Raw genomic sequence first — 22,779 nt, forward strand, 5'->3', positions numbered from 1 at the left:
CAAAGTTTTCTAAGGGGACTTTAGCAGGGACTTAAGCGGGCAAACCTTTCCATGGATTGACATTTGCTCCGATTCAGCAGTAAAGAGTGGGTTTTCCAGGGGGAAGCGGCAAGGTAAACAGAAAACCTCTCAGACGGGACAAGCAGAAGTGTGGCTGCACCCTAAAGCAGCAGTCCTGGCCCCACTTTACCCAGCAGTAAACCCCATTGAATTCAATCGGACTTACTTCTTAGTAGATACGGTTCGGTTGGTGATGTAAGGCACACATGCTTTTTACACGCTGTGCCCTGTCTCTGAGATCTGAAACCAGCTCTTCTCTGCACTCTGGAGACCAGATGCCAAACTCATTTACTTCCATTTGTCCTGGGTCATTTCAATCAGCGGTTCTCAACCTGTGGGTCCCCAGATGTTGTTGGACTACAACTCCCATCATCCCTAAGCTCTGGCCTTGCTAGCTAGGGGTGATGGGAGTTGTAGTTCAACAACATCTGGGGACCCACAGGTTGAGAAAGGCTGACTTAAATCCTATTGGCAGAATTGAATGCCACTGTCTCTGATTGCCCTGGTTATTATGCTGTTCTTCTGTATGTGTGATGGGTCTCACTCTCTTGCTGTCAGCTGGTTATCACGTCCTACTGGATTCTCCTGCACGTGCATATAGGAAATGCCAGAACAAAGAAATTATGGGATGTGTAGTTCTTAAGGAAGCACACCCCCTGGGGTGCAAGAGGACAGGGCTCATGCACCTTCAATACAGATGTTGCTCCAAAGTCGAACAGAATCTGTTCCAGAAGTCCATTCAACTTCCAAAACATTCAGAAACCAAAGCACAGCTTCTGATTGGCTGCAGGAAGCTCCTGCAGCCAATCTGAAGCCCCGCCGGATGTTCGGATTCCAAAAGAACGTTTGAAAACCGGAACACTCACTTCCGGTTTTCGATCGTTTGGGAGCTGAAACGTTCTACTCCCAAGGCGTTCAGAAGCTGAGGTACGACTATAGTTTGTAGCAAAGAGGAATATCAGCTGGTTTAGTTCGTTACACAATTCACAGCCACATCTCCTGAAATTACCCTTTGCTACCTAGCCTACCCAGAGATGAACTAGTCAACCTCAAAACGTCTTTTTATCTCCTGTTGGTTGCAACAAGACATTTAAACAGGGGCTTACATCTCTCCCACTGCAGTCAATGGGACTTAAAAGTGTTGATCATTAGGCTGGGCATGACTACAGAGCTGGGGCATTGAAACAAAACGGCAACTCTTTATTTGCATGCTTGGCCACTGTGAGAACAGGATATCTCATGCCTGGTATGTCATTGACCCACTTGCTATTTCAAAACCAGTTGGCCGTTCTTCTGAGGCAGCAGCCCTGATGCAAGAGCATTTCATTGGAATGCAGGGCGATCCTTTGCATGTTTCCTCAGACAGACATTCCGTTCAACGAGGGGCACTTCCTAGCATATATAACATGCGCACAGAATTGCATTCTTGCATTTTCCAATTAATGCCATCTCAAGGGGTGGCCTGTTAGCAAAATATGCAGAATCTCTCCCTGTGATGCAGTCTAAACTCAACTGTCATAAATAGCAATAAAATATTTTGGCTCAAGGCAGATTCATGAAAACAATTTTTAATGTAAAAAGTGTAGGTTTCCTTTTTAACTTTCTTGGAAAAGGCTGTTTGTGTGGTTTGCTAAAGGAACAGCTGTTCTAGTCTGCTTGCATTATTATTATTATTATTATTATTATTATTATTATTATTATTATTATTATCCACCAGAGAAAATAACCTCCTTGTGAAGGTTGCAGAAAGCAAAAAGAAATGAAAAGGAAGAAAGAGGCATCACAGGGTATGTTCTCAGCTCATGAAACCGGACACCTCCACAGCAGTCTCCCATTCAGAAAAAGCAATGAATTAGAATCCGGAAGGGGCCGACTTGCTTGCAGACCTTGTTAAAAGCCAGGCAAGATGGATTTCCTGATTCAATAAACAGACGCCTGTCAGCACAGAGAACACCTGACATTGCAAGAGGCTTTTAAAAACCCTCGGAAATCAAACTTTAGGGAAGTCAAAACAGCTCTCGGAGTGAGCCACTCTAGATAGCAACCCAACTCTTCCGTTTCCCTCAGTTATGTACGATAAGAGCTTCCAATGAATTTAGAGGGATTGGGGAGGGCAGGGGGTGTTTGCATGTTGGCTGTGCTAACTTGTCGATCATTCCTACTAAAAGCAGCCTAAGCTAAAGGTGTGTTTGGTGTCTGTGCTTCCCCCGGGGTGGAGGGGGGGAGAGGCCTGGAGCATCTCATTAAACATCTGAAATGTTTCAGTGAATGGAAAAGCTGAAAGAAGCAGCTTCCCTATCGTGGGGGAAATGGAAGGAAGGCAGGAGCCAAAGAAACACAGGTCGCGTTGGGTTTCCTATGCTGGAAATTCGAGCCAATGTTACAGCAAAGGCCAGCACCACGTTTGAGTCATTTCTTACTCCCGACAGAGAACAGGAATACACACAGAGAGAGACATGCAGAGACACACACATTGAAAACAGCAGAACAGGGGTCAAAAATTGTCACCCAAGCACAGCACACCATACAAACACACTTAGAATGTAATCCTAAATGCAGCTATTAAGGAGTAAGCCTTACTTAGTTCGCTAGGGTTTACTACTAAGCCCAAGAGTGGGGAACATTTTTCAGGCTGTGGGCTTCTCGCCGGGGCCACCAGGGAGCAGCGGGTGGCACCAGAGGCAAAAATGGGCGAAGCACCAAATGTGACATTTACCTCTGTGCAGCAGACTAATTTCTACACACACTCGGGGCTTATCCACCTTACCTTTCCTCCACACTTTCCAGGCACGGGCCACAACTTTAAAGATCTGTGCCTGACCACTTTCTCTCTCTCTCTCTTCTTATTTCTTTGGCTCCAGAGGTTTCCCTGTGCAAAAACCTGCTCTTTAAAGCTGAATCAAACAACAATCCATGGAAAACCCGAATGGGGCACTTCAGCTTTAGAAAGCAGGGTTGTGGGAGGAACACTGCGGAGCAAAGATATCATTATCTGAGCTCAATGACACATTCCAATCGCACACAAATATTCAAGGAGGGTGCAAGCATGGCTGGTGAGATGTGGCCAATGTAGGGGAGTCTCAAAGGTCAGGCAGAAGGTTGCATTTGACACACACCCCGGGCCTGAGGAAAGATGCTGAGGACCACAGAGTTTACTTTCTGACAATTTCAAAGGGTTTAAGTATCTGCCTAAAATCTTCCCTGCTGAACTCAAGACTGTGAAGTGATTAACTTGGGCTGAATCCTATCTGGTATGCATTTTTAAAAAAAGCAACTTGCACCCAGCAGCTGGATTTTCAAAACATTTTAATTGGATTGCATTTATTACTATATATATATATATACTTTGCATTCAGCTCATCACCAAAATGAGATGTTACCTTATTTTCTTTAATTTATTGCACTGATGCATACATATACAGAGGAAATAGTTTCCAGAAACATTAACAGTCCTAAAATATATATTTTTAAAAAATAAAATAAAAAAATCATTCCTCTGACCCTCAAATTACATCAAGCATTGTTGTAATTTTCAACACACTGATATTCTTCATTTCATGTAGCACTTGTGGAGCTAAATGGCCATTTAAATGTATGAAAATAAACAAGGATACACTTCTGGCATATTCTAGTTTAGAAGATGGGGAAACATACAAACAGAGCATATATTGGATTTGCATTTTTGCATTTAGAGTGCATTAGAAAAGGTACGTTTTTCTGTAACAGAAAACCACCAGTACACTGAAAGCAAAGTGAACAGTTTTCTTTTTCTTTCACAGAAAGAATATGAAGTAATTCAGCTATTCCAGGTTTATTTTGTTCTTTGGGAATTCAACAATGCAGTTTGAAATGTGTGCATAAGAACAGCTCAGCCAAAGTGAAACTATTTAGAAACTGTGTACCTGTTGATGTTTTTCGTCTTTAAATTAGAACAAAGCTTTTAAAAAGTCTTACATCAATTATTCCCAATGACCATCAAAAATAGTTGAGGAAAATGTCCTTGCAGATACCCTATGCAATTGCATTCAATGGGGTATATGCAGAGTGATCTTCAAATATGCTTTAAAAAGTAACTTGAAACAAAATGTGTAACAGGGCTTAGTAACAGCTTTATTCTCTGCAAATAGTTTCACATGAACCTGAAGAAAATCCACAGCTTCAATTAGGTAACAACCCCACTGCTGTTAGAGGAGATAATTTATTATCACTTACAACCATGGCAGACCCAAGCAGTTCCAAGTCAGCTGGAAGGCAACTGGGGTCCTCAAAAAATGAACGTTTTGTGGCATGTGAGAGTGTCTATAAATAAGGTCAAGGGTTAAGTGACTACAAAACTCAAAATCTCCTCCTTAAATAGCTAGGATATATATACACACACAGTGTCCATGTTAAGTGCTGCTGAGCTGAACTCATCTGTGATAGTCACGAAACTCGCCCGTTAAAGGCAATGTGGTACAGAATTGCTCAACTCTGGTTGGGTTACACACCCAGTTTGTTCTAAACCACTGGGAAAACAAATATTGGCAAGTCCATTTTTACAGTTCAGCATATAATGGGTCCGTCTGCAGCAGGAGAAATGTCTCTCTAAAGCTGATACCTCTTATCCTTGCAGATGGTCTATCTATGGCTTTTTTGATTCCCAAGCTGAAGTTTTCTGCTTATGAAATATCGCCGGAGATTTGGAAGCTAAAAATTGTATACCATGTTGCTTAATTGGTAAATTTGACAGTCTAAATTTCCACTATTTATCGGATCAATGCCTGGACTTCTCTATGCAGCACTGCCAAGCTTTTGTCGCCATGCAAATGCACCCAATTATTCTCCAAATTCACTTCTGTGGGAATCGGTGCATTTTCACGAATGACGGAGAAAACGCTTGAGCCAGTTCCCACAGCTTGGGGCAAGATGCACAAAGTAGCAGGCTTGCGCGCATGTACCTCACCATTAAAGGGAGGGGACTCCATGTGCAAACAAGGCCTGTGTATGCACAAGCCCTCTTCAGCTTGGACTCCAGTGACAATAGTATTTTATTTTCTCATGCTACAGTTTTGTTGGTTTGGAAAGGTGTCCTAGCCAGCCCCACTTCTCCTTCCCAGTCAAACAGCCGATCAGTGGGATTTTGTGGCTGTTTTAGCTCAGTGTTGTGCCCCTTTGGCTCATGGAGGACCAGTAAACTTAATAAAGGCAAGCACACTCCTTTGGAAGCACTTAGCATCCTGCCCCAGCAAAGGAAGACTCTGTGTCTACTTTAAGTCCAGTCTTGTAAGCAGAGACCAGACTCTGTAAATACAGGTGGATACCATTTTGCATTTGTCCAATTGACACAGGACCGCCAGTGCATGGATCCTTTTGGACCCAGAAGAGGGCAGAAAAGGGGTGGAACAGGGGTAGGGCGGACTTATGGGTGCTTCCCTGACACAGACGGGGGCCAGGAACAGAACCTCCATACAAAATGGTCACCATCTGTATACATACATGCATGCACACATACAACTGCATACACCTTAATCATGGGGCTATTCTAAAACTAGATGTGTGCTACATGTCTGACAGAATTAAGGCTACAACCCTATACACTCACTTTGGGGGGGGGGGGTACTGGAGCTTCCTTCTGATAAGACATGTATAGAACTCCACTGCAGCCTGCAATCTGATATACACACCTGGAAGTAAGCCTCACTGAACACAGTGGAACTTACGTCCAAGTAAATATGCATAAGGTTGTGCTGTAAACATAAAAGGATAATTGTTTGGCAGGACCTGGGACCACTGAAGCCAAAGTGAAGTCACTCCACTGAGTTTCTAGTGGGAATTGTGAAAGAGCAGTTTCACAGTGCTAATTTCTCTCTGGTGCCAATGTCATTTTCATTATCAATGGCAAAAGTACCGCTGATATGAAGAAGAGAGACTAGGGCCGCAATCCAGTACAGAGTAAGACATTTTTATTTACCGTATTTTTCGCTCTATAACACGCACCCGACCATAACACGCATGTAGTTTTTAGAGGAGGAAAATCCGTAGGCATGCCACCCGTAGGCATTTCCTCCATAACACGCACAGACATTTCCCCTTACTTTCTAGGAGGAAAAAAGTGAGTGTTATGGTGCAAAAAATACGGTATATATACAGTCATACCTCAGGTTAGACGCTTCAGGTTGCATTTTTTCAGGTTATGGACTGCCGAAACCCGCAAGTACCAGAACGGGTTACTTCCGGATTTCGGCGGTCGTGCATGCACAGAAGCACTAAATCGTGCTTTGCGCATGCACAGAAACGCCGAATTGCAACCCGCGCAGACGTGCCGCTGCGGGTTACGGATGCTGCAGGTTGCGAACGTGCATCCCGCACGGATCACGTTCACAACCTGAGCGTCCACTGTATTTATATATATTTAACTGTGTGCTGGATTGCAGCATTTGGAGCCAATTCCAGCTAACGTTAGCTGGAACAAACAGCACAACCGTATACATATCTACTCAGAAGTAAGCCCCACAGGCTTCAGGGAACCTATTCCCAGGGTAGAGGGTACAGAATTGCAGCCTAAGTCACTGAATCCAGCAGAACAGGTTACCCATCCTGGTGAACTTAAGTTCCATTGAAAGTTGGCATTTGACTGCCTCGAGAGAGAGACCATGGTGTGCCTCTCCAGGGGTGGTCAAATTGTTACATTAGCAGCACCAAATTGACTTCCAAGCCTGGGCAGTAAGTAAGAAACTCCTGGGCTGCCAGGGCCCCCCTTTCTAGCTCACTGAAGGAAAGCAGAACAATCTGAGGGACTCCACTCCAGATTTGTGTAGGGTGTACTTCTTAGCCTTTTACTCTCCCAAAGTTATCCCACAAGGGCAATGAGGGGTTTAGGACCAGTTTTTTCCTTCTCCTAGATGAGCTATCTTCCCAGGTTAATGAGACCCATCTGCCCCTCACTTCCCTCTGAAGTAGAGGCAGAAACCACAGTTTTGACCAATGGACCCACAATTGGTCAGTCTGCCAGAGCCTCTCTTCACAAGCAGGCGAAGCCCCGAACTCACCAGTGTTACTACTGGTACCATACCCCCCTATAACGCAGTACATGTAAAAAGGGGCACATGCTAAAGGAAGAAAATAATGTGACTTAATCATTATGACTCAACGGAAACCATTTTCTTTACTGTTGACCTATTAAAACAGTAATCATAAAATACTTTTTTTTTTTAAAGGCAGAATACAGAGATGACAATTTCAGGCTCTTTGTACATATCATGGTCGTACAACCTGTCCGAATGAATGGAGAACCTGCTGAATTAAAAAGAAACTGCGGGTGGGGTGTATCTGAAGGTGGCTTCCAAAATGGCTCCTTCCCAGTTGCTTTTCTCCTGGTGGCGGCAGTAGGTTACAGTACATCTGCTCTCCAAGAACAGGAGAAGAAAAATGGCTGGGGGAAACCAGCTTCAGAGGGGAAGCACGATTGGGGGAAGAATTCAGCAATGCTCTTTTGCCCGCAGTTTCATTTTAAATCGCCCCCCAAACCCTGAATTTAAAGAGATCTGAGAGCAACCCACAGATCTGGCATCATCACGCCTGGCCTATCAGATAATACCCCCTAAGGACGCAAGAAGAGCCTGCTAAATCAGGCCAATGACCTGATTAAATAAATATCATTTAAAACAATGCAACTTTTTAAAAAACAAAATTCTTTTTTGTTGTTTTGCTTTAGTATTATTTGGCAAATGGCAAGTGGAAGCCTGTGTTTTTAACGAAGGCTGGCAACTTATAAAAAGCAGCTTCTCTGAAAAATAAAATATAAATTACCTGGAACATTCACTTGTAATGCATACCATTAAACCTCAAGGCAGTCAAATGCCATCAGCTACCCCCCCAAGAAAATTAGGACCAACCAAGACCTATTGCAATCATGCAGAGAAGAAAAAAAACATAAGATGAAACATAAAAAGAAAACTCCCGGTGACAGCTGGTAATATTATATGGCACTCAAATTATATTAAAGTTGTGGGGAGAGAACCATAGCAAGAGAAATCCTTCTCCTTCCCCATTCAACAAAGGAGTGCACATCAATCACAGCTACAGATAGTGCAAATGGGGGGGGGGGGAAGTGTTGGCCCAGCAACACAGCTCCCTTGAAGTTTATCAAGCAAATAAAGGCCACTTCTGAAAATGCTTTTTTCTTTATCGCAGTTATGGACGGAAACCAATGTACCGTGTACCTGCCGAGAATGGTACATATGCATTTCAATGGAACCCGTTTTCGTGGCGGACACACACAGAAGCAGCAACCTGGAAAGGCCTCCGTATATTTTGCTGGGAAACACACTGATTGGCAAACAACAAAGTCATGACTAACCTCTAAGACCATTGATTTCAATGGGTCTACTCTCGGTTTTACAGGCACGTATGTCATGCCCAGCTGGCTCAAGGGTGCATAAAGTATCTGAGCAATTGTATCGTATGAAATGGCCTGAAGGGTATTGTAATGCAAAATAACCAGCATGTCCAATTACTCCTTAATTCAGGCACAATTTGATGTGAAATAAGAACAGCAGCTCCAGTCCCAATCCTTTTCTTACTGTAAATTATAGCCTTGATCCAGATTAGCCAACATGCACACACGTCAGGCTGCACTCAGTGCTGCTTAACCCCCTTCTTTTGTTCATTTTAAGGGAGCTGCACCGCAGTGTTTCTTATGCAAACACACAAGAGCTTTTTTAAAAACAAAAAGCAACAACCCTCAAGTTTAAAATCCAGTTTGGCATTATAGAACTGGGAGCCACACACTCGGCCAGTTCAAGCTAGTACAGCAATAGTGACGATAGCTGTGTGCTATATAGACTAGCTGTAGAGTGTGTAGACCAATTGACTTTAGTTCAATAAATTGTATCATACTTTGTGGATCAAAGGGTGGCGGTTCTAGTAAAAGCAGGCATTTCCGCTCAGAGGTTTCGAATTCTGTCTTCCTTCTCTACCTGAAAACCTGGGGCCGGAAGACCCCAAGTGATGCCTCACACTGGAACCACATCCCACAAAAAAGCAGGCATGGGAAAAATGAGGACCCATTGCTTTCTAGAAATCCCATCATCATCACAAAGGCACTCAGAAATGCCCTTCTGTAATAAGACTATATGGCATGTATCTTGAGCCTGCTGTTGCAGGAGGTCTGGGAGCGTGACATTCAGAAATGTTACTTTACAGGACAAAATGGAAAAAAAGAAATTTCTGAACTGCACATTTAAACAAAATGTTCACTACATCCCAAACTCCAGGTGAACTCCAAATGGCAAAATCCTGGTGCATCACCAAAGAGTGTTCAAACTGCTGCCGAGAAGGTTCAGAAGCCGATTATTATGGCACATGAGGATGCATCTCCTGGTTTTCAAAAGGTGGCAGCGGATCCCTCCAATATGTGAACTGACTGTAGGTGTCAGAACAGGGGAAGTCTGAAGAATGGCTTCTTTTCAACAGGGGAAATACGTGATCTACCACTTCGCAGAGCCTCACGTACCTGCACAAAAAGAAAAAGTTTATTATTACCACTGCCTAATAAATTGGATATGGTGATATCACAGGCTGCATTAATACAGCTATTTTATCCACATTTTAAGACAGACTAATTAAGGAAATTACAACAGACGCACACAGTCATATATCCCGTTTCTGAATCTGATGTGTGACAGTACGATTTGCTGAAGCGCTGCTGAGCTAACATAGGATTGCCTTGGAGTTTAAATGCAATGGCACAGCTGCAAATGTGCTGAAAAACAAGCTTTTTTGTTCAAATAAAGAAAACTGGGAATTTCTCATTTTTAACTACTGAATCACAAAGTGATTACCTAGCACGTAACTGAAATAAATCTTGATAATATCACAATCTGAACTAGATGACCCTCGTGGTCCCTCTTAACTCTGCCATTCTGTGATTTCAAGGCGGTCCAGTTAATTTCTACTGTAACGCCCAGGATCAAAGGGCTTAGAGAAAGAGAACTCCACCCCACGTTAGGAGCAAGTGGACTGATACTCACGATGAGATATTGGTCTTTGCATGCTCTTGAATTAGCTCTCCTTTAGGATTAACAGTGAATATTCTGTTTAGTGAAACTCCCACTTGCTTGTATGAATACACATCCTGCGGGGGGGGGAAACAACAAATGCAAAAGGTAGGTTTCCCCTCAGTATAAATGGAAAACAGTTTACCTTTCTAAAATGCTTATGTGTTTTACTTCACAGGGTTGTTGTAGGGATAAAACAGAAAAGGGTCAAGTCATGGGCTTGCTAAATCCCCATGTGCATGAATGTGATGCAAATTGGTGGGAGTATCAATTTGATGACTGAGGATAACCTGGAAAGTCAAGACCCACCAAACCGCAAGACATTTCTGCCAATCCCATAAGACGTTTATGCAGATCTCCACGTTCCTATCCACTTGACCAATTGATATGGATTGAAGAAATGTTTCACAAAACCACATAGAAGTAACATGCTATTGCAAGTAGCTTGAAACAACAGCATGAACCCCAAACATTATCTACAGAAGCTCCTCTTTGGACGAGTCTTCATAAAATAATAGTATCACAAAGGTACTTACAGCAGGCCTATTGCCAAAAGCAGCGTAAAACGGTTCTGTGTTGGGATGAAACAAGTTTTTGATGTCCGTTAGGCACTGAACTTTAAACTTCTCTGGCTTCTTCTCTATTACTTCCCTGAAATAAACCATCACACACAAAAACAGAAGTGTTTTAGAAGTGCTTTATCAATGCAACACGGTCATTTTTCTCAGGCTAAACACAACATTTTAACTGACTGAACTTCAGATTCCCCCAAAAAGAATTGTAAAGATTCTCATGGTTCCTTGTTTTAAAAAATGGAAGCTTCCAAACCTAAGTGACGTGGTTAAAGATGAGGCGCAAATAAAATAGCCAATGTTCACCTCTTTAGTCTGATTGATTTAACTTAAAAAGAGTTAAGCATGTGCCTAATTTACCCACTCACATTAAAGGATTTAATTGTACTCTGTTGGACTGTGATCGAGGACCGAAAATAACCCTATGTCACACGTGTAAACCATTTCTGTGCATTTTATGCAAGCCTCTTCATTCTAAGGAAATAGCATCACTGACGCAACCACAAAATCCATTTTGAGCACACCCTTATAAATAACTAGCAGATATGGTTTAGCCTCAAGTCTCATCTTGCAATAAAGATGTGGGATCCTTACAGCTGAAGCTCAGAAAATATTTCGGACAAATAAGCAACCCCAACAACTAGCAAGCCGGGCAACCCTCAACCCAGTGAAATTTATAGAATGGCGAGATTCTGTGTTCTCTTACCTGTGGAAAGCTGAGAACAAGCTGCTGGGACTCAGCAATACAGGACCTTGAGGCAGCACCGTTCCTCGCTCGTTAACCCAGTGCAAGTATCCTCGGGTCATATCTGCCATTCCTATCGCACGTGCAGAACAGTATAGGAACTTATACCCATTTCTGTTTCAAAAAAAGAACACAGTTGCCATCGTCATCAGAAACACACTGTCCAGAATCAACTTTAAGCATGTAAGCTGATATTGCCTTTTAATATCTTCCATGTATTTGATAAATTGTATTATGGAATATAGCATTTCCTTCCATTACACCAGTCCAGCCATAAGATAGAAGCATTCAGAGCCACTAAGGCTGCAGTCCTATATGACGGTGTTTAGCACAACTGATTTCCATAAAAACTCTGCATGGAACAAGGGGACAGAGATGGCTCTGTCATTGGGCCAGGTGAACAACTGCCTCAAGCAGCAGGTTTTAGGGCACCGTTCATTGGCAGCAAATTGCCAATGATTTAGCTTTGTGAGGTGGCGCAGATACAGGGGAAGGATAGGACTTGGGGAGCCAAAGCAAGGCTCAATGCATGCCATGTGTCTGAGGGAGAAAATGACTCTGAAAGCCAAAGGATGATAGGATGTTGCAGCAGACTAGACCTACGAACCACCACCAAAGAGGGAACTGACTGAAAGTCAAGTGAGGAATTGACTGATCTGATAAGCAGAGGGAAATCAGCTCCCTGAATACAAGAACAGAAAATGGGAGGGATTTTGTAAGGGGCAGATGAACACCCCCGCCCCTCGCATACACACTCACACTGTTTCATTTTAGACACCTACTGAAAACCTTTATGTTTCAGCAAGCCTTTCCAGACACATGATTCAGTCACCTATATTTGTTATTTAAAGTTTTATAGATGTTATCTTCGGTTTTAATTATGATGGCTTTATGGACAGCTATTTTCATTTCATTTATAGTTTTTAGCAGTGTTTTCTATTCATACTCCGCTTTGGGCAGCTTTTTGATGATGATGTTTATATAAATTCTAGATTTAAAAAACCGCAATGTGAAGCAAGGTATGTCTGTACAACCCAATAATACTCACTGGCTCACTTTATGGTACAATTTGGCAATCCCTTGATGTGTCCAATCTTTGCCAAGAGTGGGCAAAATATGACCTAAAGTATCTGACCTGGAAAAAGAGAGGATTGATTGATTGAATAGACTAGAAGAAATTATTATTTGTTACTTATTAACACTGTTTCAGTCTTGCCTTTCGGTGTAAATTCTTCTGTGATCTTTTTGAAAGAACTCTTAAAAGAGAAAACCATTTTATCCCTCTTTGACTTTAGAGTAGCATTGGAATCAACACAAACACTTTATTTATTATTATCATCATCATCATCATCATCATCATCATCATCATTTCATTTCTGTTCCATGTTTACTCCAAGGAGCTCCATGTAGGATATATACATCTCCCCCTCCCCATTTTATCGTCACAACAATCTTGTGAGACGATTAGGCTCAGAAACAGTCGCTAGCCCAAGGTCACCCGGTGAGCTTCATGGATGAATGGGGATTTGCACTCTGATCTCCCAGGTCCAACTAATCCAACACACTAACCAGTATACTGAAATGGCTCTCCTATGGATCAACTTGCATCACCAGCATTATTACTGATTCTTGCCTACAAAAATCTGTGTGTCTTAAAATCAGATGAGATGGACATAAGATTAACTCAATAAGAAAACAAAAGCGGAACATTTTAAAATGAATATTAAACATTTAAAAACAAGCAAAGCAAAATCAGAGAATGGAGAAGCAATAAGCAACAAAGGAAACTGCTACCTAGGGCTCACTGCAATGTGCAGTCTATATCAGCCTCCATATCTCCCATAGTTCACAAGCACCAACCAGAAACACAAGAAAGCATAAAGGTTTATGCCTCTCTATCGGATTGGCATTATGACTTTTGAGTGTTGCTGTTGCATCACGTGATGGAAGCAGATGGGAGATTGGTCCAGTCATCAGCTTGGCATGGCATATCAGCTTGGACTGGGCCACCAAGAATGGGCAAGAGTCCTGGAATTGGAAGGGACCCTGAGAGTCATTGCCTAGTCCCACTCTAAGCAATGCAGGAATCTCAACTGGATGGCCATCCAACCTCTTATAAACCTCCAACAAAAGAGAGTCTACTGCTCTCCAGGGGAGTTAGTTCCACTATCGAGCAGCTCTTATTGCCAGAAAGTTCTTCCTCCTGTTTAGCTGAACTCTCCTTTTGGGCAGCTTGAATTCAACCGTTTTAAAAAATGGCCCCAGTGCAAAGAGAGCATTGCAAGGGTCTCCCATTATTTTCCACGCTGCTATTTCAAACTTTCTGATGAAGCAGGCAAAACAGTTTTCCCTGAAGGGGAACTTGGCATACTGTGTGCCTTGCAAAGCGCTCACCTCGTAATTGTGCCATCAATGTCAGAAATAATGACCTTGTCATCCCAGTTCCACAAGTAGATGGTGCCTTCACAGCGGCACGTCCCTTGGTACTGTGTTGTAACACTGAAAATCACATCGTTGGGGCCATTCTTAAGATTCAGGCTTTTCTGTCGAAAAAAAGCACAAACAAAACCAAAAAGCGGATTTCAAGATTTGCTCGTCGACAAACCAGATGGCTCGGAATATTATTAAAGCACAGTTCTTAAAGGTCTGGCAGTAAATCGCTTTAGTCACACACATTTAAGTCCCTTCTCTTGCATTACTGAACAAGGAAGCAGAATTACAGTCAGGGTAATAAGGCATTCTGCTGTATAGCTAATGGCCTGGAATGTGCAAAGCAGGTAAAACAAGAAAAAAACAACCACCAGGCTCAACAACAGCAAGCTGCTATGTAAACCACTTAGAAGTTTTCACAATTAAGCAGTGTGAAAATTTTGTTTTTTAAAAAATAAAAATACCAATCTTCTTATTAATTTTAAACGTCAGTCAATATACTGGTTGGGTTACACCTTCCTGGGCTTTTATGGTACCCCTTGTTCTCTTATATCAACCACTTCATTAAGGGAAACTTTCTTTAACAACACTCAGAAACAGATTCATTGTCCTTCACCCAGTGTCTTAATTTCTATAGGTGGGGTGAAAAGTTGATGTGAACGTAACTTACCAGCTGTTCTGAACTGAGTCGAAGGGTCTTTTTGTAACCCACTCCAGACAATAATGGAAGATGACCAGGGTTTGCTGATGATGCAAAGGGTTGACTTGAAGCTCTAGGGTCTTCATCACTTGAAGAAGACTCGTCTTTGATTCTGAAACATCATACACAGGCACATTATTTGTGTGTGTGTGTGTGTGTGTGTGTGTGTGTGTAAACATTTATTACTTTTTATTTTGTTTATTACAATTGTACACCTTCCTCCCTCCAAAGAGTTCAGGGCAACATTCAGGGTTATTACTCTCCTCCTCTCTGTTTTATCTTCACAACGACCCTGTGGGGAAGACTAGGCAGAGAGAGAGAGAAAGAGAGGGAGGGAGGGAGGGAGGGAGGGAGGGAGGGAGGGAGGGGGAGGGAGAGGCCTGAGTCCCCCCCAGTGTTGAGCAGGGATTTAAAACCAGGTCTCTCCAGTCACCCTACCCCAGTGGCACGCCATCATATTCATAATATTGACTTGAGGAGGGTTCCTTAAATAAAAGAATTGTCACACATCCTGCCAATCATGCACACAAATAAACACACACACAGTTGTACCTACACATTCAGAACAACAGTGTGATATGTTGGAAGCTAATGTCTCTCCCATGAAGAAAATCTCCAAAGAAAGAAAGAAAGAAAGAAAGAAAGAAAGAAAGAAAGAAAGCACACTGGGGTCAGAAATTCTAGCCCTGACCCCTCTTCCTGGTGCAATTTTCCTTCACATTCACACCTGCAATCTGAAGTGGTACAGTTAAAACAGAAGTAAGGTATCATGTTTATTATTATTATTCGGAATCTGAACATCAGCTCTTATTGGTCATTTCTCACACACACACAAACATGGGAGAACTAGAGCCACATCCCAACTCAGCTTCGAAATTCATGGGGCCTAACTTACCTCACAGGACTGTCTGAGCAAATGCATATAGGCCATATAAATGTAGTAAGTTGCTGCTATTAATGAGAAGGCAAATGAAGCAAAACTTCTAAAGCACTACATAAACTGAAAAGCAGGACAGAAACGATTTGATACCTGTCTTGAATGTTCGACTCTTCTTTTCCACTCAGACCTGGCACAGGCTTCGTTTCCTGTAGGCAAAACGTTAAGAAGGTGAAGAACAGAGCCGGCTCTGAAAATTACACACGCAGTTACGGTAGAACCACCCAGGTGCATGGAAGAGGGGAAACTGCAGCTCACCACCTCCCTGACTTCCAAGCAGATAGGAGGAACATCAAGGGTGAACCAACAGCTGGTTACATCTTGTGTGTTTACTGCCCTCGTAAGTGGCAACACCACCACCGTTGGGAGGGCGGCAGTGCCTTCCAGCAACTGGCTGCTCCTGCCCCTAGAGGAAGCACCAGTTGTTATGGTTAATAGCTACTGGCAGACCACAGCTCTTAGACGCTTGATGGAGGATAGGTCCATCCATGGTCATCAGATAAGGCGGCCAAATGTTCAAGTAGCAATCGTGTTCAATCTGTCATATAGGGTAGGTACGAAGAGGGGGTGCCCATCACCAGCATAGCTTGCCTGAAAGCTTCCTGACGGCATCAGGCTGAACACTCTCAGAGACATAATGCTCAGCTCCATGGGCCTTTCCCCCCAAACATCAGGGCAATCCTTAGTTTCTTAGATAGTGGCTTGAGAACACTACTTGAGCACATATATATGCAGGGCTGTGCACATGCTGTGCTGATGCAGGAGGGAAAAACACCAAGTGCAATATCGGGTGCAGAATTCAGCATCCTGAAAACCTCCACTTTTGTTTTCAAAACAAGTTTCTAGCCCTTATTGTTGCAAGAATATAATTAAACGTCTGCAGGCAACATCAGATGAAATGCCCTCAGCCAGGTCTGAAGGTTTCAATGTTCAAGGTCTCAGTGCACTGCATCGTTACTTAACCCCTCCTCATATGAGCAGGAGCAAAATAAATTAAGCAAAATGTCAAAAGGGGTAAGATAATTTTATCGAAAACGCCCCACAAATTCTTCATGAAGTTTGCAGGTTACAGAATTCAACTCTTCTTTCTGCTAAATTTGGGTTGCTTAGGAACAAAGTCAAAAATACAAACTTTTGGTTATCAGGCACTACACACAGCCCCATATATATAGTTTTCTAACCTGGGGGGAAATTCGGTCCATCTAGTTTCCGAACTTACCTCTTTGATAGAGCTATTCCTCCCTCGCCATGAAAACCACCATCTTCCACCTTTTTTTGGCATCTTATCCCTCATTATAGAATCCACAGTGGCCTGTGATAAATGGATGGTAACATAAATAATGGAACGGAACAGAAAGTAATCTAACTCATGCAAACGAAAATATATATTTTATATAGAAAAAAACGACAAACCACACGCAATTTAAAACTCAAGCAAAGAGAGTAAAAGGAAACATACTATCTGTGGACCACAAATCTTGTCAAAGCAAAACCTAATGGTATCCAGAACTGTACGGAAGTAACTTAAACAAGAACACTTACAAAATTTAAAAAAAGAAGAAGAGAAAATGGGAACGAAACAAAACGAAACAAAAGCATAATAAGCCATTAGTATAATGTTTAGGAGAGTGGGGAGAAAGAAGTCTCTACTTCACAGCTGTTTAGTAAAAATCATAAAGGGTTTCTGCTGGTAAGAAACACGGATAGGCAAGATGGTTAGCTGTCCCCAGTAAATAATAATGAAGCTAAGCAGGATGGTTGGTTTAGTGTCTCTTGAAAGCTATTCAGGAGAGTACAGGCTAAGAGGTATAATATAATAAAACATTCAGCACCAAAATAGCCACTAGTTGCTTCTTGATGAGGGTGAGGAAGTTTATTTCCTTAACATGTTGGACAGCAAAAAAAAATTCCTAAGTGCAGAATTTGTTTTATCCTACAAACAAATATGCAAGTTCAGCGCATATTCTCTCCATGTGGCCTTATGTCAGGATTGACAGCAATTAAAGCAAGCCCAACCTATTCAAACTCACTTGGATAAGTTCTGAAAAAAGAGTATCTGTGCTGATCCACACAGGAGCATTTGGTACTTGCTGACTGCAACCATAAACAATGATATGCATGCACAACTGGGCCATTACAGATAAAGCAACGGGGGGGGGCTTTCAGGTCCCCTTAAAGGTAAAGGGACCCCTGACCATTAGGTCCAGTCGTGGCCGACTCTGGGGTTGCGGCACTCATCTCGCTTTACTGGCCGAGGGAGCCGGCGTACAGCTTCCGGGTCATGTGGCCAGCATGACTAAGCCGTTTCTGGCAAACCAGAACAGCGCACGGAAACGCCGTCCCCTTACATTGCTTCAAATGCTAATGCCTTCCAAGAGAGTATTTTCATATTCTGATGCCAAAGTTTACAGCAACAAAAATGCCGCAAAGTTGGGTTATTTACATGCACGTGTGAACTGGACCTGTGTGAGCAAGGGCGCAGGAGAGAATGTGGCAAAAAGAATGCTCCAAAATGTGATTCAGACATGGTTCCAAATACAGTGGTGCCTCGCAAGACGAAATTAATCCGTTCCTCGAGTCTCTTCGTCTAGCGGTTTTTTCGTCTTGCGAAGCAACCCTATTAGCGGCTTAGCAGATTATCGCTTTTAGCGGTTTAGCGGCTATTAAAGGCTTAGCGGGTATTAAAGGATTAGCAGATTAGCGGCTAAAAGGCTATTAGCGGCTTAGCGGCTTAGAAAAAGGGGGGAGAAAGCGGAAAAAAATCGGAACACTTGCAAGACGTTTTTGTCTTGCAAAGCAAGCCCATAGGGAAAATTGTCTTGCGAAGCAGCTCAAAAACGGAAAACCCTTTCGTCTAGCGCGTTTTCCGTCTTGCGAGGCATTCGTCTTGCGGGGCACCACTGTAATCCTAAATCAGCACTGGTGACAGCAGGTAGCTATATATAGTTCCAGCCAATGGTCTCTGATTTCTTTAAGACCTGGTTTGGCTACAGCACTGTGGAACCCTGAACCCTTTGCTAGAATTGATTGATTTGAATTTTATTGATCTATCTGTGGATATCTCTAAAGTGTGTCTCTGTCATCCCTCGAGAGGCAAGAGAGATGTGTGTCACTGAGTCCCATCAGTTCATCAAATGCTAAACAGATCAAGAGTTGTTTCGGCCTAGCTGCAGGTTAATATCAAACTGCAACAGCGCTGGTTCGGCTGTCAACAAGCAGAGAGGTCCGTAGCCGAATATAAATGTATCCAGCATTGCACTTTCAAGTTGGAGTTACTCTTTAATAGCTATTTTACACGAGAGATGCTATACTCTAATCTTTCTGTCCTCCAGCAGAGGACACTGGGATCAAAGGAAGGCTTACAGCCCAACTCTCAAAGTTCAGCCTTAGCACACAGTTCTCAAGAGCCATTGAAATCAATACAACAAATGAGCATTTATGAAGCTTGCCTGCTTGCAAAAAGAAGTTCATTGTTGAGATGAACTGTTCGTTCCTAAAGGTTTGCAGTTTGAATACAAGTCAGATTCATGAAGTCACAAGCACATCCTCAGCCAAAGTCTAGAAAATGTTGGTTCGTAGCCCCAACAGTGACCAAGGCAATATAACCACTGATATGCATGAAGCTGAGGACCATTTTAGACCACATGAGCTGGGTGGAGTTGGCACACATAACTGAAATTACAACTCTCTTTGCAAGGGTTCTTAAATGTTGACCTGGCCAGTGTCTCAAGCAGAACATACACAGCTTAGGACAGAAACTCTTCTCCCATCCCAGTCCCAGGAATAGGAAGACTAGGAGAAAAAGAAAGAAGCAAGGCCATATGCCCCAAAGTGTGTTGAGGCTTGGGAAGCACAGACACGTAAAAGCATGATTCATGGATGGTAGCCAGCACTGTCCAAGTGCCTATGGGCTCCTCCCTCTGATTTTTTGCTCTATCCTTGGGCATAGTGGCCTGTATTTCTTTCCCCCAAAAGGCTTCCAGGGTCAATCTCACCTTTGGCAAAGGTTTCTGGAATGCTTGCATCGCCAGCAGAAGAGGAGCTGCTGTAGTCCAGTTGTAGTACCTAGGTCAAAAACAATTTGATGCACCATTATTGAAACTATCTGCCAAATATCAACACATGTGAAATATACTCGGAGTCAAGAGTGGATTTCATGCTCTTTATTCAGCTCATAGTAGTGAGGGGGAATGGAAGTTCTCCCAGAATGTCTGCTTTATATACATTATTTACACAATGGGCCCCACGTGATTGGCTAATTCCGGGATTCACCTGTAGGCCAATCAGGTTGCGGATTCACTTCCACCTGGAGCTGGATTTGGTGGCTCCAGTGGACCAATCAGACTGCTGCATTCTGGGCCCTATTGTTCTAGGACCAATCAGACTGCTGCATTTTGAATCCTATTGTTCTAGGACCAATCAGACTGCTGCCTTCTGGATCCTTCTGGACTCAGTACATAACAACATGCCTCAAGGCACAACTTCTCAGATGTCAAGGAGTTAAGTAACTATACAGCTTTTAGAATACGTCTGAAGGCAGCCCTTTACAGGGAAGTTTTTTTTATAATGTTGAATGTTTTATTGTGTTATTATATATGTTAGAAGCCAGCCAGAGTGGCTGGGGAAACCTGGTCAGATAAGTAGGGTACAAACATCATCATCATCATCATGCCATCAGGTTAGTGCAGTGGCACTGAGTTACATCTGCACTGGGACTGATCTGTAAGACTGAGAGCAAGATGGGTAATGTACTGATTCACTGCTCTGGAGAAGCTCCTGTATGGCCACAGCTCAGTTGGTTAGAGCATGACACTGATAACGCCAAGGTTGCAGGTTCAATCCCCCTATGGGACAGCTGCAATACAGGGGGCTGGATCGGATGATCCTTGGGCTCCCTTCCAGAACGCTACGATTTTATGAGCTATGGAAATAGCTTCAAATACTCTCATCTGTTGTTTTAATTCGTTATAACTCTGCTGAGTTATACTTACTTGCTTCCAATCTTTACCACAAGGTTAGGGTCGTCGATAATAGCAGGATTGTCCACAAACTGCTGATAACTTACTTCTTGTTCTAAGAACTTTTCTGTCAGGAGAGGAGGGAGGGGGAGGAAAGAATTCATGAGACGTGGGTAGTGATGGGATATATGGCAGAGCTGGCCCCCTCACTACTGCTTGAACAGCAGGCAATAAGGGGACCAAAGAAGGATAACTGCACCCCTTAAGACAGGTCCACCCAACCAGCAACATCCAGCGCTGAGGGACTTCTGGCGATTCCCTCACTGCGAGAAGCAAAGCTACAGGGAACCAGGCAGAGGGCCTTCTCGGTAGTGGCGCCCGCCCTGTGGAACACCCTCCCATCAGATGTCAAAGAGATAAACAACTACCTGACATTTAGAAGACATCTGAAGGCAGCCCAGTTTAGGGAAGTTTTTAATGTGTGACATTTTAATGTATTTTTAATCTTTCTTGGAAGCTGCCCAGAGTGGCTGGGGAAACCCAGCCAGAAGGGTGGGGTACAAATAAATTATTATTATTATTATTATTATTATTATTATTATTATTATTATTATTATTATTATATTCCTGGAGCCAAGTGTGGCTCCAAAGCAGAGGGTTGCAGCCTGCTAGATGACAGACAAGCACATTTCTGCAGCGTCAGTAGGAAGTAAAACCAAACCATTTATCAATCTACCAGGGCAAGGATAATTATTATTATTATTATTATTATGAATAACTCCCTTTGCTCCAGATGTTGTTGGACTCCTAACATCATCCCCGACCACCAGTTGTGCTGACTGGGACACAAGATAGGCAATTAAAAAGTGCAAATCCTCTTGGGAAGGAAGAGTGCATACACATGTATATGGTCTGAGAAGTCACACTGCTGCAGAGGTGCATTCACTGTGCAGGACATATGATGCACAATGCCCGGTCCAAGATTGGATTTCAAGGGAAACTGGGCTTGCTGGCCTGCAGCAGAAGGCAGCTATGCACCCAAGCTTAGCACTCATCAGACATGGTTAGGAAACACATTGCGCCTTTTGCAGCCATGCCCCTCAAAGTGTAGATACAAATGGCATTTTTAAAGGCAGTACAAATGCCGAATATGGCAAGCGATAGAAAGTGGCGTGCATTTTGCTGATTCCCAAAGGGTTGAGTGCAGCAGGGAGGGGACAATGTAAATTGTTTTTATCTGAATTGGGAACGGCCATACATAGCTCAGCGGTAGAGAATCTGCTTTGCATACAGAAACTCCCAAATTCAATCCTTGGCATATCCAGGCAAGGCTGGGAATGTTTCCTGGTCTGGAGGACCGCTGCCATTTAGGTAACCAGTTTTTCCCAAACTTGGGTCTCCAGCCGCTTTTTTGGACTACAGTTCCCATCATTCATGACCACTGGTTCTGCTAGCTAGGGATGATGGGATTTGTAGTCCAAAAACAGCTGGAGTCGCAAGTTTGGAAAATGCAAGGCAAGTTCCTATGTTCCTAACTGCCGAGTAAATATTCATTGTGATGTGGTGGCTGCGAACGCCTTCAAAGAGCATTCTGGGCATTGTAGTTTGCTAAGAGTTTCTGGGAACAGTGTGAGGGTCAAACAACAATGCTCAGAATTCTTTGAAGGGAGGGATCTGTGTTGATTTGAAGTTCAGCGGGTTCGCAGCCCAAAGTTCCATCATGCCTTGCTGTACAACACCCACAAGAGGTCACTGTTTAGTTTTCCAGAAGAGGAGCCGAGTACTAAAACGAAGAGGTAGTATAATAAATAGAAGCGCAGAAGCTCTCTACATACCTTTAGATATTTCTTTGTTCTCACTAAGTCCCCCGCAAAGTGAGATAGCAATGGACGGCAGGTCCCTTATTCCATCTGAGGTGCTCTCGATGCCGCTATCGATACCTGAGCTTCCGACTGTCTGAGGGGATTGGTTCGCTGAGCGGGGTGCATTTTCACTCGCAACCTTCGACTGGGCGGCATGTTCGTCACTGAGAAGAGAAGACTGGCTTAGCTGTCTCCAACACCCATACAAGCTCACATATCTCCTCATCTTACATGCCCAAACTTGAATCATACTCCCTTGGTGCCGGCACTGCACCGGCCTGTGCACTAAGTTATCTCTCACAGCCAGGATGGGACCCCTGTGGCCTGAAGACATTTGTTAATCTGCAGCTTCCCTAAACCACAGACAGCACGGCCTAACGGTCAGGGAGTAATGGGAGCTGGAGCCCAACAGGCTCCCCAAACTTGCCTGATGGTTAACGCTTCCGAGCATAGGAACTTCATAAAAATGTACTTGACT

At 43.2% G+C, this 22,779-nt stretch overlaps 1 protein-coding gene across 6 annotated transcripts in view; it reads right to left on the bottom strand.

Moving 5' to 3' along the window:
- Positions 1–9,264: 9,264 nt before the first annotated feature.
- LPIN1 (lipin 1) overlaps positions 9,265–22,779 on the bottom strand; it is a 76,967-nt gene continuing 63,452 nt past the window's right edge. For all 6 annotated transcript variants that reach the window (XM_082218279.1, XM_082218282.1, XM_082218280.1 and 3 more), the window contains 12 exons: positions 22,275–22,465; positions 20,473–20,566; positions 19,477–19,546; positions 16,701–16,793; positions 15,575–15,630; positions 14,515–14,656; positions 13,809–13,957; positions 12,463–12,549; positions 11,376–11,528; positions 10,634–10,748; positions 10,071–10,174; positions 9,265–9,553 (listed from right to left, as the gene is read on the bottom strand). In XM_082218279.1, coding sequence (XP_082074405.1) covers positions 9,394–9,553; positions 10,071–10,174; positions 10,634–10,748; positions 11,376–11,528; positions 12,463–12,549; positions 13,809–13,957; positions 14,515–14,656; positions 15,575–15,630; positions 16,701–16,793; positions 19,477–19,546; positions 20,473–20,566; positions 22,275–22,465 — 1,414 coding nt within the window. In that variant the 3' untranslated portion in view covers positions 9,265–9,393. The remainder of the gene's footprint in view (positions 9,554–10,070; positions 10,175–10,633; positions 10,749–11,375; positions 11,529–12,462; positions 12,550–13,808; positions 13,958–14,514; positions 14,657–15,574; positions 15,631–16,700; positions 16,794–19,476; positions 19,547–20,472; positions 20,567–22,274; positions 22,466–22,779) is intronic.

Source organism: Podarcis vaucheri, assembly GCF_965113315.1.
Source record: "Podarcis vaucheri genome assembly, chromosome: 3".
NCBI lineage: Eukaryota > Metazoa > Chordata > Lepidosauria > Squamata > Lacertidae > Podarcis > Podarcis vaucheri.